This window comes from Rattus rattus, chromosome 14 (assembly GCF_011064425.1).
Source record: "Rattus rattus isolate New Zealand chromosome 14, Rrattus_CSIRO_v1, whole genome shotgun sequence".
Lineage (NCBI taxonomy): Eukaryota > Metazoa > Chordata > Mammalia > Rodentia > Muridae > Rattus > Rattus rattus.
In genome coordinates this window covers 56,443,314-56,459,341 of record NC_046167.1, presented here as the reverse complement: position 1 = coordinate 56,459,341, position 16,028 = coordinate 56,443,314, and the positions used below count along the sequence as shown (strand labels likewise).

General features: G+C 45.6%; 1 protein-coding gene across 1 annotated transcript in view; it reads right to left on the bottom strand.

Moving 5' to 3' along the window:
- Positions 1-4,270: 4,270 nt before the first annotated feature.
- Positions 4,271-16,028, bottom strand: part of Ly86 (lymphocyte antigen 86) — a 66,894-nt gene continuing 55,136 nt past the window's right edge. The window contains exons 4-5 of the mRNA XM_032884782.1: positions 10,124-10,176; positions 4,271-4,704 (exon numbers count right to left, since the gene is read on the bottom strand). Coding sequence (XP_032740673.1) covers positions 4,621-4,704; positions 10,124-10,176 — 137 coding nt within the window. The 3' untranslated portion in view covers positions 4,271-4,620. The remainder of the gene's footprint in view (positions 4,705-10,123; positions 10,177-16,028) is intronic.

Sequence of the window (16,028 nt, the reverse complement as noted above, 5' to 3'; positions counted from 1 at the left end):
AGAACCTTGGCCACCTCTCAGCAGCTATTTCTGGCTATTAAGTAATTGTTAAACTGGCACTTGCTACATTTGGATCTTCACGTCTTTGAGGTGTGTCTTTATTTGTAGGGAACAAGTTGAATTAAAATATACACATGCTTTCTTCCAAAGATCCTTTTGGCCTGGTTACAGTATTTTCATTTTGGGGGAAACTTCAATTTATCTTTTGGGGAAATAGATTTTTCTTAAATATTTTGGAGTGCTTAGAGGCTCCAGTCTGTAACTATGAAACACGCCACTGCCCTTGGTCTAAGAAAGCTAGCCATAGCATGCTTAGATAAAATAGTGATACATGTGTGCGTCAAGCTGATAAGGGCTCAATTGTGCTGGTTGGTGTTTTTGCCAGCTTGACATAGGCTAGAGTCATCTGGGAAGAGGGAACCTCAATTAAGAAAATGCTTCTACCCTAGAGGCTTGGCTTGTAACCAAGTCTGTGGGGACATTTTCTTGATTACTGATTGATGAAGGAGGGCTCATCACACTGTGGGCAGTGCTACCCCTGGACGGGTGGGCCTGGGTTGTATGAACAAGCAGTGGAGTAGCAATGCTTCCCTGTGCTTCCTGATGACTTCCCTCAAGCATGGGCTGCGATCTGAAAATGTAAACCAATGAATGCTTTTCTTCCCAAGTCGCTTCTGGTCAGAGTTTTGCTATAGCAACAGAAAGCAGCAAGGCGAGGCACAGTTCCTGAAGTATGGCTAACACAACAGAAGAGGGATGGCCTTCCACTGTTTGGTGCCATTATGGAAGACAGGAGGGATAAGATAGGAGGAAGGTGACAGGAGAGGTAAGGCATTGCCTCCACTGGTGAGCGACCACAGTCACATGATGATGATCTGGCATCCCAAGCATTGTTCTGGGCTGTACATCATTTGAGTCATTGGGGTCCCTCAGACACCCATGTGTTAATGTCTTAGGCTTAAGAACACTGCTGTTGAAAGGCAGTATCCCTTCAACAAATAGACCCTAGTAGAGGAAAGGCAGGCCGCTGGGGCTCTGGTGAGGTCCCAGACCTGTGCCTCACAGCTTCTCCAGGACGCTAGAACTCCCTTAAAAGATCCTTCAATAGGGACTGGAGAAATGGCTCCCAGGCTAAGAGCACTGACTGCTCTTCTAGAGGTCCCCAGCTTACAACGGATGGCTCATAACCATCTGTATCTGTATCTGATGCCCTCTTCTGGTGTGTCTGAAGAGAGCAACAGTGTTCTTATATACATAAAATAAACAAGTCTTTTAAAAAAAGGATGCTTCAGTAATACCCCACGTAGGGAGGTTGAAATCTCCCTCAGAATCTAAAGGCCCGGTGAGGACTATGCTGACAACAGGTGGAGCTTCCCAAAGAGGCCTTTAATTCTGGCGAACAGTGTAACCTCACTAAACTGGTTTTCTTTTTCTCTTCAGAGGTTGGACAAGTTCCTGGAGTTTTCCATGGTGATTTTGAAACCGTAGCAAAGTCTTTTTAGGAGAAGAGAAGTGAACTTAAAACTATTTGACAGACAATTTGGGTTCCTTCACTGCTCTCCAGCCACCTTACCTTATCGTCTAGATCTCAGGTTTTTGGTACCCACTTAAAAAGAAACTTCTTTATTTAATTAAAATATATTTGCATTATCCACCCCACCACCTCCAACTTCTCCCCACCCCCTCCTCCTCAAATTCAAGGCCTCTTACTCTTTAATTACTTTTGTTACATACATACCCAAAAAATACATACAGGCCACCAGCTGAGTCTGTTTACATGTGTGTTTGTATTTTTAGGATTGACCGACTGGGATTGGATAATCATTCAGGGGATGTCCCTGGGGAAGATTAGCTCTCTTCCTCTAGCAGTCTAGTTGTTTGTAGCTCCTTATCCAGGGTCCCATGAGAATTCCCCCATCAACCTTGGCAATGTCAACTGGTATTCATTGTTTTGGTCTTGCTTATGCGATTCCATGGGTGTCCCCTTCCTGTCATATTTAGAAGACAAAGTTGCAATAGATGCCCTAGTCCTCTGGCTCTTACAAGCCTTTGCCCTGTGCTCTACGATGTCCCCTGTGCCTTAGGTGCAGGGGTTGTGTTGTAAATGCAACTGAATGAAGAAAGAAATAAGCGAAGAACATGACTGCTCCTAGGTGTGGTGGAGGAGAGAGTTTACTGTAGATAAAAGGGAGAGCACAGCCAGAGGCAGGGACATCTGTAAGAGTCCAGGGTGAACATGACCAGACTGAGCTTGGCCTTGTGAGGTGAGGGGATGGGGGGGAGGGGAAAGGGAGAGCCAGACCAAGGGTCTAGGAAGGTAAAGGGTAGACAAAAACAAACAAACAGATAACAACTGGGCAAACAGGGCAACTGGGGTAAGGACAGCCCAGCTCCCAGGCTGGGGAAGTTTAGGGTAGGGGATGGGGTATTCCAGCCATACCCTGTAACAGGTAGGGACTGAGGGATGCTGGGAGACCTGGAGGCTTGGTCCACTTTGATATGTTAATGGGCAAGTCTGTTTCTCTTGGGTTTGAGACCTAACACCTCAGTTGGGGCCAGGCACCCAGTCAGCCCTCTGTGTTCCTGTGGCTCTCTGTAACAATCTCTCTGTGCTGCAGAAAGAAGCTTTTTTATTTTTATTTTTTATGAAAAGTGGGAGCTCCCCTTACCTGAAGAACTACCTCTTAAAACCTCTAGTCTTCTGCCCACCACACTAGGACTTAGGTACTATTTCCCATCAAAGTGAGCCTGACCATTTTTCATACCAGGTCTAATTGTATTTTGTAAGAGACTCAACTACTGGCATTTTTACTCAACTTGCAAAAATGAAATTCATGGTGAAATGAAACACACACACACACACACACACACACACACACATACACACTCACACACACTCACACACACTCACACACACTCACACACCACACACGTATACATATACACACATACACACACTCACACATACACCCCCTTAGACATAACCCCACACTCACTCTCACACACACCCCACACACATATACATATACACATACACACTCACACATACACCCCCTTACTTACACATACCCCCCCACACTCACTCACACATACACATACCCCCCACATACACACACACACCCCACATACACACACACTCACTCACATATACACACACCCACAAATGCACACATTCTCACAATACACATATCCCCCAATACACACACATACACCCCCCAAACACACCCCCACACCACATACAAACATATACATACATACCACACACACACACACATACACCACACACACACACACACACACACACACACACACACACACACACCACAGAAGTGTCAGGTTTAAGGAAAGCAATGGGAGAAGACCTGCTGGGACCCTCTCTTGCCTTTGGGAGCCTGTGACAGCTGTTCTGAGCTGCTGGGAATGGGAGTGAGTTCAAATCTCCTGAGGGCTTTCGTCAGTCTCAGGAATGTACTGAGAAAGGAATGGGACCCACGCCTGGAGAGAGAGGGGTGGAGCGGCAGAACGGTGCTGTAATTAGAGGCTTGCTCCTAGGCCTGGCATGGCTGCCTTTGTCTTTTTTGTGAGCAGCATGGACCCACTGCGATCATTTCTGTCTGCCGTCAGCTCAGGGGACTTCAATACTACTTCTAAAGCTCTGACTTACGCTGCCACATGCTCCTGCTGTGACGTCACACTCCACCACAGGTCACAGCACAAGGGCCACAGTCACCAACAGAAATGTGCAAAGCTGTGGGCCAAGCATCCGTGTCTGCCTTGTAAGTTAGTTGTTGTAGGGATTTGTTACAGACATGGAGGGCTGACTGACACAGACGATGAAAGGGAAAGAGTATGTGAGGGCTAGAGAGATGGCTCAGCGGGTAAGAGCACTGACTACTATTCCAGAGGTCCTGAGTTCAATTCCCAGCAACCACATAGTGGCTCACAACCATCTGTAATGGGATCTGGTGTGTCTGAGGCCAGTGTCCGTGTACTCAGACACAAAATAAATAAATAGTTTAAAAAATATGTGACCAAGTGGGACAGCATTGTCACGCTTGGTGGGGTTTCACCAGCTTTTCTCAGTCATGGTCTTAGGGTCCAGGAGCAGCTATGACACTTACAGCTCTGTTTTTAGGGAGGCCACCACTATCTTGGCTTTCTCAGAGGTCACTTGTGCAGCACTGGGGCCCAACACTTGTATCTGAAGAGCACAACTCTTTAACCATAGACAGACTTTACTTATTGTTATTGAGTGAGTCCCAATGAATAGGTACAGGGCAGCTTTTATTTTTATTATTTTATTTTTTTTACATCCCAGGTGACTTCAAAGAAGTGTTGCTAAGGAGCATATAAGAGGTAACTTTGATGAGATGCAATTCTGTAAGGAGAGCCGTTATAGATGGGGCCTCAGGACTGCTTAGAGTCCTCAGAAATAGATAATTTTGGAGGTTTTATTACATCCATTGGGTCTGGGATCATCTGTCCCTAGAGCCAAGATCGGCAGAGTGACCTACGAGAAACTTCTTTGTAGTTCCTCTTTGTCATCGGTGGTTCTTGCAGCGAGGTGACCTTGGGGTTCCCTGAGGCTGAGTTTCCTGTGCATTTTCTTGCAGGCCATGCTCAGGAGCAGGTGACAGTGGCATTGGCACAAGCCACAGTAGCATGGTTTTCATTGTACAGTTCCAGCAAGAGCTGGTATTCTCCCTGCAGGGGACAGAAGCAAAACATTAAGACATGGGCTCCGCAGTACCATCAACCACTTATTACACAGAGCACGTCCTTCTCTACCCCAGGACTGCATATCTGCCCACTCCACCACCTACGGAATGAAAATATTTGCAAAAAGTTTCTGTATTGAACAGGTGTAGTCTTCTTAGTCTTGTGAAGATTCTCTGGACAACCCAGTGTAACATAACATGGAGCTTATATGATATCAAGTATTTTAAGTAAGCAGAAAATGATTAAAGCGGGCCCAAGGATGAGCATAGGTTATATAGCAAAGACTGCTTTAAATAAGGATTTGAGCATCTGTGTCTTAAATGGTTTTCAGTTACTTTTATTTATTTATATTGGCACACACTTGTGTGTGTGCTTGTGTGTGTGTGTACATGTCATAACATATGGGTGTATGTGGGTGAGGTAAAGAACACCTGCTGGGTATTAATTCTTTCCTTCCACCATGTGGGACCCTGGGATAGAACTCAGATCACCTTTACCTGTTAAGCCATCTTTCTGGCAATAGCTGTGGATTTTGCTGTTTGTTTTAGGGGATCCTAGAACCTGTCCTCCACGAGTACTGGGGAATAGTATTTATTGGGCATCTTTTGTGTGCTTCTAGTCTCTGTAGATGAACTTAATCCAAACCAACTCCTGGCCCTGTATACACTGAGAGAGATGAAAAGTCCACAGGGTAAGGAACTCTGCAGAGGTAGTCACTGTGGAGAAATTCATGCAAGAAGTGGGGTGGAAGTGGGCTGGGACAGGTGGACTGATGTTGATTTGCCTCTCTAAGCAGGATGATCAAAGGGAGGCCTTGGAGAGAAAATGACCTTTAGGCAAAGACCTGAAAGAGATACAAGAGGGTGGCATGATCTTGTGAGGTTGATGTCTCCATATTGGAGAAACAGACAAGATGCCAATGGGACTTCATGGGAGGAGAGAAAGGGGAATCGAAAGCCCGTAGGAGGCCAGAGTCTCTGAGCTTGGCAGATATAGTGGGGTATTTTTTTCAAGTATGAAAGGGACCCAGGTGTGACAGTCTTCTTAGGTATGTTCAGAGGCTCTCTGTGGCTACTGCGTTTCGAAGAGGCTGTAAGTGGCATTAGCCTAAAAGAGATACAGCACTTGCAGGAAGGGGCTGCAGATCGTGAATGACAGGATGCATATGCTTTTATGTAAAGGGTGAGCTCACTGAGGGGACCAAGCCTCCCTGGAGGCAGAAGGAGGCATGGGTCACTGGATAGAGAGCAGCCTGCTTCTGCTACTGAGGAGAGCACCGAATGTGCAGGCCAGAAGTATGTATCTGTGTCCTTCATGATTCATGGTTCAGGTAGTACCACGAGGGTGCCCATGTGTTTTGGAAGTCCAAAGGATTTCCAACTTTTAATTCAGACCAGACACAGATAGGGTTATGTGCCGAACCTTAATTTGGGTCAAGGGATTGGATGTGTTAAAAGGAAAATAAACAGTTACAGAGGGCTTTTAATAAGAAAGCTGGTATCATTTCTTTGGTATCATTTCTGAGAAATGGGTAGCAGTAGATATGCTAATCGCCCTGATCTGATCAATATATACTCTGCATGTACCCTGAGATACCACGATGGACTCTATAAACATGCACAATTATTATTCATCAACTAAAAGATAAAGTTTAGGCTAGAGATGTGGCTCAGTTGATGAAGAGTTCAATGCACCAGCACAGAGACCTGAGTTTGTATCTCCAGAATCTATGTAACAAGCCAGGGGTGGTGGCAGTGGCGGTGGTGTTTGAAGGTCGAGAGAAGATCCCTAAAGCTTATTGGCCAGTCAGCCCAATGGAATTGATAAGCTTCCAGTTCATTTCCAGACCTTGTCTCGGAAATTAAAGGGACAGGGATGACAAGATGAGTCAGTGGCAAAGGCACTTACTGCCAACCCTGACAACCTGAGGTTGATCCTCAGAACCTACGTAGTGGAAGGAGAGAATCAATGCCTGCAGGTTGTCCTTTGATCTTCTCATATGCACTGAGACATGTGCACATAACCTACATACACAATGTGAAAAGGTAAAGACGGAATGAGACCAAGAAAAGACATCCAATGGAGACCTTAGGTCTCTACACACACACACACACACACACACACACACACACACACACAGATACACACACAGACACACACACAAACACACACACACACACAAACACACACACACATACAAACACCCACATACACAAACACACAGACACACATACAAACACACACATACACACACAAAAACACACAGACACACAAACACACACAGACACATATCCCTGTGCATGTGCAACACAGCCACACTAGTAAGTATATACTACATACATATATAAGTAAATAAATACATTTCAAAAAAAGAGGAAAAATAACCAAGATATTGAAAAGTACATGCCGAGTAGGAAGAATTTGGCTAAAGAGAAACCTCCATTAGCTCAGAGCCCTTCTCTGGGGGGTCTAGGTGAGGGAGGGGATGTGAGTAGGCCTTCCACTAAAATGCCCTCAACTAACAGTTCTTAGGAAAGCAGAGTCTTTCCTAAAAACCATGTGGAGGTTCTTTCCAAAGCTGGGTGGCAGGCCCTGAGCACCCTGTGGCTGTCTGTGGCCAGTGTGGACAGTCCTTCTAGGGATCAAGGTCCCGGGCTGTTCTGCTGCATAGGTCTGTGGGGAAGGTGTCCCAGGAAGCTATTTATGTCCTCTGTTGGGTCTGCAGGCTGGGCGTGGGCCAGGAGTTTGTCTGGTGTCTGCTTCTGACGTACAGGCCGCAGAAGAAGAGGAAACCTGGGTCAGGACATCCGGCTCACTCTGGGCTGAATCTCTAGGAGCACTGTTATTGGTTGAAGAAGGCAGGCAAGGACTATCTTGCAATACTGTAGCCTTGTTGACTATGTACTGTTGACTACAATATGGTGCCCGCTTACCATGGCTCTACTGATGCTGGTGAGAGATAAAATTAGGCTCAGTAGCATCTGTACTTGGCATTTTCAACTCTCATTATTTTCCAGTTCAAACCTCCTTCCTCACTGGTCAGTGACAGGGAGTCACAGTGCCCCGTCTTGAGAAGACATGATCAAATGCCCAGCACTCTCCTGCATATGCATCCTGCCACTAAACTATGGGGTTCTGCAGGCTGTATGGAGTCAATGCATTTTCAACTTAAGCTGTTTTCAACCCATGCAGAGTTTAGGGGGTGTACTCTTGTGTTAAGATGAGTAACATCGGGGCTGGAGAGGTGGCTCAGCGGTTAAGAGCACTGACTGCTCTTCCAGAGGTCCTGAGTTCAATTCCCAGCAACTGCATGGTGGCTCACAACTGAATGGGATTCAATGCCCTCATCTGGTGTGTCTGACAGTGTACTCACATACATAAAATAAATAAATTAAAAAAAGGGAAAAATCCCAAAGAATGTAAAAAAAATGAGTAATATCTACAAAGCCTTTTATATCTCTGAGGGTAAGTTTCCTTTCAAAGAGCTTCTATGACTTTAAGAGCCTCCCTCCCCTGACTGCGTCTTCATTGCATAGGGATTGCTAAGGGTAACTGATTTTAAAAAGCCAGCCAGGCAAAATGAAATCCAATTGTTAGCAATTATTACATCAGTCTCTAGTGGGTAACAGGAGAAAAATGAGGCAAGGAAAAACGTTCAAGTAGCAGCAATGTGAAGAAAAGCTCCCTGGGAAAGTTCAGGCCTTGGTGCTTAGCAGTGAGGAGAGACTGAGTTTCCCTTCCTGGAAGAAGTCGTGCCTTTCACAGAAAGGCTTGAGAGGATCACTGGAGAATTCCAGAGAGGGAGGGAGAGATTCCAGCTGGGAGCAGGATTCCTGTGGAAACCAAAGTGGGCCTGTTCAGGACTCTGTGACTTAGGAGCTCACAGGGTGGGACAGCAGGGAAATAAACTTAGAGCTGAAACTAAGTGGAAGAGACTTGTGCAGGAGACAGCCTCCCCCCTCGTGTCTCAGATGACTAGAAAGATCAAGCCGAAAGCACCATGTTTAAACAGTGACATTTTTATGGTGTTCCAGATTGTTCTTTCAAGGAACAAAATAGGGAGATGCATGGTGGGTGATACCAGAGCAGCTTGAGTTCACGCACATCAGAAACAATGTAATTTTGAGTAAAAAGGACTTTATGGGAAACCCCAGTCTTAGTTTGGAGTGCTCAGGACAGGTCACCTTGCGACTGTCCCCACTATAAAGTCTGTTGACATAATCCCCAGCTTGAGGTCAGAAGATGTGGGGTCTTTAAAGGGGATCTGCCCTTGTGAGTGGATTCATTCATTTATGCACTAATAGATTAAGGAGTAGTAGGGTTTTCCAGGAGTGGGTGTGTTATAAAAATTTTAACTCCTTTGTTCTCTAATGTCCTCACTTATGTCCCCTAATGTGCTGACTTAGGATGTTGCAAAGTCCTCACCAGCAAGGAGACCCTCAGCAGATGTGCCCCCTTTACCCTTGATATACCAGATGCTGGAGTAGTGAGATGGGTATACTTTTATTCTTTGGTCCCATGTGTCATGTAGTCATGTGTATGTGTGTGTGTGTGTGTGTGTGTGTGTGTGTGTGTGTGTGTGTGTGTCTGTGTGTCTGTGTGCAGATGCGTGTTTATGTGGAATACATATAATTGTGTGTGCAATGCCTGTGGAGGCCAAGGACAATCATAGGTGCCATTCCTCACCTGTCATCTACCTTTTTCCTTTTTTGAGTCAGGATCTCTCCCTTACCTGGAACTCCCTAGGCTGGCTGGACAGCAAGTCCCAGGAGCCTGCCTGTTTCTGCTTTTCCAACACTTGGATTATAAGAACGTACCCCTTCATCTAGCTTTCTAACCTGGGCTCTGGAGATCAAACTCAGATCCTTATGTTACACTTCCCCAGCTGAGCTATCTTCCTGGGCCTGTTCTTTGTAAATCATACAGTAAACAGAAGCAGGCTAACGTCCCAGCTTGACAGTCCTAGTAAAAGGATGGTAACTAGCGGGACATTGAAGCCTTTTGTGGTTTTGTAAACTCTCCTTTCTCTAGACTGCCAGAAGCTAGTTGCCTCCCACATATCCCAAGCAACTTTAGCCATATGGAGTCCCCCCCCCCCCACAGCCCCAGTCCTGTGGACAAGATGCCAGCATTTCAACCCCAGTAGGTTTCGTTCTGGTTCAGCGGAAAGGTTCAACAGAACACCAATATGAAGCATCAAAGGACGAAGCCAGCATGTTAAGCATGCCTCCTAACTACGGCACGTGCTAAGACTCTCAACTAATTAAGTCCAGTTCTCCTCCTCTTTGCCTCCCCTTTCTTCTTCTCCTTTCCCTTCTCCTCCTTCTGTTTTTTTCCCCTCCGAGAGTTGAAAGTCAACTCTTCAACACCATAATACACAACAACACAAAACAGAAAACCTTACCTGTGGAACATCAAGCCCAGGGTTATTGACAGGGCCGGCATAGTATATCTGCTCTGAAAAATAGATAGATCATAGATAATATTATTCATTTCTTTAAAACACACTTCTAAATAAGGTTTTCATATTCTCTGTGGCCATAGAGATGTAGATCAAGTCTGGGTAATAAAAGAAGAGTAGCCATTGATATAAATGCTTTAGTTTCCTGACTCCCGATGGATCTCAGTTGTTAGTGAAGAATAGTCTCTGCCCATTGCTTCCCAATGACAAGGCCGACAGTACAGAAACCTTTGTGAAAAGCACTGTCCAGACATGAGAAGAGCAGAGAGGAAGCAAGCAGGTCATCAAGAGACTCTGGCTGACTGAGTGGTCAAGAGTCTTGACTAGAACTGGAAGCACAGGGTGAAACTTTGAAGCCACCTGCTCTAATGGCCTGGCCAGCCATTTTCTCTTCACACTCAGTTACCTTGTTCCTAAGATGGGTGTTATCATTTAAAAATGGTATCTATACTTCCTAAGCTTGGGAAAAATTAAAAGTTAATGAATGCAAAGCCTGAAGAGTAGCCCCTGGCAAACTATTGCTATCCCCAGGAACAGGGGGATGTTGAGGTTTACAGAAGAGTTGTTCAGAGGTGGCATCACCATGGGGGCACGAGAAAAGAATGAGAAGATTGGGTGCTACTCATAAAGGTGGAGAGTTGGAGAGGAAAAAGTGTGTCGGGGGGATTAAAAGCCTTGGTTTCTAAAACGACCAAGAAAGGGTCTTTGAAAGCAGTTGGATATACAGATTGGGAACTTGGGGAAAAATTAGAGGTGGAACTACAAATACCTGAACTGTTAACAAGTAGCTAGCTATAAAGTCCTGAGTCAGATGAAACTGTCCCCAGGGAGATGGCGTTAGCAGACGGAGGAGTAGAGGTCAGAAGCTCCACGGAGCCTCCCCAGCTTTCAGCAGTTGTGAGAAGGAAAGCCAGCGAACGGCTGGTGGAAAAGAATGACCGAATTGTAGAAGAGAGGAATAGTGGAGAGAAGAGGTTAAGAAGACATGAGGAAGGGATTTGCCCTTGAAGAGAAGAAGCACGAACCGAACTCTGTACATGCAAGAGATCAGATTCTGATTAGGCTCAGTGTAGGCTGACTTATAAATTGGCCAGTGGGTCAAGGCAGGGTGCCTGATTGTGTTGTGACCTTCACCGAACGTCACAGGGAGAATGTGGAGGGTCATGCCTCGGGTGCATTGAGAAGCAAAGGATGTTATTACAATGGTCTTTATGAACAAAGGGGAAGGAGGAAATTCCTTGTGAAGCAGCAGGGCTCCTAGGCTGTGTTGAAGATTTTGTTTTGAGGTTTGTGGCCAGGAATTCAAAGACATTGCATCAGTCCCAGGAGAAACATCTAAGATCTCTGATGCAGGCAAGGGTTGGGTTGTAGTCACTTTTGGTTTTGTTTTGTTCTCTTCTCTAAACACAATGTGTGTTGCTACTGCTGACGGAGTCACGTGGTACCATTTGTACTGTGTCCAGGCACACTTAACACAGATGGATTGTCAGCTGTCCTTTTTTAAAGAAAAGAACAGTGAAGAATTCAGGTTCCTCACATAGTGGTGGCTGTCTTCCTAGTCATCACCCTCTGTGGTGGTTTGAATATGCTTGGACCAGGGAGTGTCACTATTTGGAGGTGTGGTCGTCATGGAGTGGGTATGGCCTCGTTAGAGGAAGTGTGTCACTGTGGACATGGGCTTTAAGACCCTCATTTTAGCTGCATGGGAGCTAGTCTTCTCCCGTCTACTTTCAGAACAAGATGCAGAACTCTCAGCTCCTCCTGTGACTTGCCTGCCTGGGTGCTGCCATGCTCCCTCCTTGATGATACTGGACTGAACCTCTAAAACTGTAAGCCAGCCCCAATTAAATGTTGTCCTTTATAAGAGTTAGTTGCCTTGGTCATGTGTCTCTTCACAGCAATAGAAACCCTACCTAAGACATGCTCCATCACTGACTTAAGAATATTTTCATGGTGCTGAAAGGCCCATCTTTCCTCTGCTCACTTCAGAGGCCTCCCATCTTAGTCACATTAAAAGTCACATTAAATGGCAGTGGTGGTGCCCACCTTTAATCCCATCACTCGGGAAGCAGAGGCAGTTGTGTGTCCCTGGTCTCTAGAGCAAGTTCCAAGACAGCCAGGGATACACAGAAAAATCTTGTATTGAAAAAACAAAAACAAAAACACTTAAAAACAGATCAACTGCTCATTAAAAACAATGGGTTATACCATGACTTTCTGTTTGTTGGTTTATTTTGAGACCTGGTCTCATATAATCCAGGCTGGCTTTGGGTTTACTAAGAAGCTGAGGATGATCTTGAATTTCTGAGCCTCCTGCCTCAGCCTTCCAAGTACTGTGACTGCAGGTGTACCGTCGCCAGATGGCATGCCCATCTTCACACATGTATATTGTGGAGAGTTAGATGGGGAGGGGGCTCTATAGACACCAGGATTATCATGGAAGACAACAACAACAATGATAATGACGATGAAAACAACAACAACAACAATAACAAGAAGCCATTGGCTGAAAGACTGGAGACCATTTCTCACCAGGGATACTTGTAAAAGATAGCATGTATGAGAACATACTGCCAAAAGCCGGGGAAAGTAGATGCTATGTGAATGACTGAAAAGTCAGAATCTAGTGACCTGGGGGTCAGTTCAAGGTGTCTGTTTGCCTCTGTTTCTGTTTCTGACTCTTTCCCTGTCTCTCTCCTCTTTTTCATATTAAAACAAACTATGTTTGTCTGTGTGTGTGTGTGTGTGTGTGTGTGTGTGTGTGTGTGTGTGTGTGTGTGTTTTCCAGGGTGACCATTGAGGCTAGAAGAAGGTATTATATCTTTGGGACTCAAATTATAGGCATTCGTAAGCTGCTTGGTGTGGGTACTGGGATCCAAACTCTGCTCCTCTGATGGAAATGCCCTTAACCACTGAACCATTTCTCCTGCCCTGCCTTTGTTGTTGACAAGCTATCTTCATTTCTAAAACTATCTAATGTCCCTGGTCCAGTTCTTTGTTCTGGATACATGGATCTGGAAATCTCGGCAGGTCCCTCTGGATTCGGATCCATGCCTACAGCATAATATGGTACTTTGCTTATATTTACCCCCTAATTCTCCACCACCCTCCTGCTGGTCCCTTTCTACCCCCAAACTATCCCCCTTACGTTTTCTCTCTGTGTGGTTGGGTTCCTGTGAGAATGCATACTGTATGTCTATTTTATTGCTCTTGTATGACCCAGGGCAAATGACTTGAGCTAAGATATAGCGGTAGTTGGCTACACCGCTTTGATTCCTGGCAGGTTGTACACATCTGCCGAGGAGATCCTTGGATTTTTGAAATGAAAGACACACACACACACACACACACACACACACACACACACACACACCAATTAAGTTTTGATATACTGTGACTAGTATATCAAAGGTTGGGTACTTCGAAACCTTTCCCTGCTAGCAAATGCACCCCTCCACTACTCCTGAGACTCCTAAACCTTCCCCTGCTACCTCAGGCCCAATCAGGAAAATGGCCAATGGTCTCTTGCCCCAATTCGTACATAGCTGGTTGGCTTTCTCTGCTGCAGCTCTTATGTCCCATCCTTCTCCCCCATGTCATGGTAATTCTCTCCCTTTCCCCATGCAAATCGAAAGGTCCTGATTCAGTCTACCTGCCCCGGCAGCCATTTGGTCGTGGACTCTTTATTGATCAATCAAAAACCAATTGGGGACAAGGACCTTCAGCGATTGGACACCTGGATTCCTTTTGGGGGCTGGATTAAATCAAAGCATTGGAACCAATCCCCAACACTAAGATGAAGAGATAGATGGTGTAAGGCCCAGCTCTTTTTGTCACTAGCAAAGTGACAGTGGGCAATCTTGGCACACAGCTTCTGGACTCACAAAATAGAAACAGAAAAACTTCCTGTGGGGCTCAAGGAGGACTACAGACCTTGTCTGCAACCTCATCCAGCAGCGTGGTCCTCGGGAAGGGTAATGGCAGTTGTCACTAGTTGATTGTTAGCCAGCTCAGAGGAGGCTCACTTGATGGATTCTGACAAGCCACAACGACAGTTTTGGAAAGTCTTGGGTAGAAGCATCTGTTGTTCTTCTTTGCATTTTCAGTTTCCAACACGGATGGGTCCTGCGGTTTGAAGAGCACAGTTCGGATGATACCTGCTCTACCCCGATGCTCACCTTGCGCCCTGGGGCTTTGCCAGTTTGTGCTCCTTCTTCACGCCTAACAGGTCCTTCTTTGGGAGGGGTTTTCATTAAATTGGTTTTCTATGCTTCACACTTTCAACTGGAGCTTTTCTGGGGCCCACGAAGCTCCTGAGAATAGCTGCTAGTAACTCGGGGAAGTGACTTTTTGTTGTTAGCTCGACAAAACAACACCTAAAATTAAACTCTCGTCCCTTCCCTTCTCAGGCCCTCTTCGTTTCTGAGATTCCTTTAATTAACATTCTCACCCTCTATACTATAAAAAGATTCCCAGGATACTCTCACCTATTTCTTCCTTTCCCTCATTGAAATACTTCTAAAAACTGACCTCCCTCCACCCCCCTCTTTATTAAAGAGAGTAAATTGGCTTTAGTTTAATTGAAGTGAAGTTGATTGTCTTTTCGTTGGGCAGAGCTTGACATCATGCTTACTATGCAAATGCTGGACCACTAAGCTCCACTCCCACCCCAGAAACTGACTTCTACAGCAGGGACACAAAGGCCCCACAGGGTCTGGAAGACACAGGCTTGGAGTGAAGGTCTGTGCCATGTTCCCTTCTTTGACCATCCCTGGTCTCCTTGGTCTGCACAGATCCCAGCCTCTCTGTTCATAGTGTATCTGGTTCTGGTACTGCCTCTGTAGCTCTCTCCAGTAATGACAGAATGGGTGGGAGGAAGCCCTTGTTGGGTGAATCCCATGACCTCAGTGAGAACCCAGTACACTGAAACTCTCTATTTCAAGGTCTTTAGTTCTGGCTGTACTGGTCCAGTTGTTGCTAGGTTCAGTTTATCATTCTGTACTGCTGGTGTGGAGGTGAGCCATGTCTATAGCAGATTCCATTGCTCCACCTTTTTGTTTCTGGAACCAAGCAGAGGCTGGAGCAAGTGAAAGTGCTCTTGGAGAGGAGATGTTCCCAGAGTGGTAGTGCTCCCAGAATGGTGGTGCTCCCAGAGTGGTGGTGCTCCCAGTGGTGAACTAAATTGGCAACATTTGTAACCTTTCTCAGGCCTTGCTAGGCCCTCATTAGAATCCTTCTACTCTCTTAATATTTACGCATTGGTATAGTGTTTTAACACTGAAAATATGTAGACTAACAATTATGATGCCAAGCCTACTAGTTTATGTAGAACAAGGGTTATATTTAAAAGATGATGATTTTTATGTGCTCTGCTGGGGATTGAACAGAGGGCTTTCCCATGTTAAGCAAGTGCTTGATCACTGGGCTACAATTCTCGGCTCTCCTTTATTTTTATCACTCAGACATTTTCTCAGGGGTCGAAACCAGCGTATTTTCTTTATGATTGACCACTGAAATCCTTAAGATGAATCGGATGTGCAGTAACTACCATCTTGGGTGTAGCTGTTGTTGCTGCATGGACTCCATGTCTGAATCTGCGATGGGCATCTCACCTCCTCCTGGTGGTGTTTCCTCTCTGCCTTGGCTCTCCAGTTAGACTTTCTCTTGCCTTGGCAGGGCGGCTATTTGCCACATGTGGACTTCTAAAGCTGCAAAGGTGAACCGTAGAAAGCTATAAAATTACCCGTGGATGTGTATGTGATCATTGTAAAGACACCTGTGCTGGGAAGCGTTTGTCAACACCATACAAGCAAGAGTCGTGTAGGGAGAGGGAATCACACTTGAGACT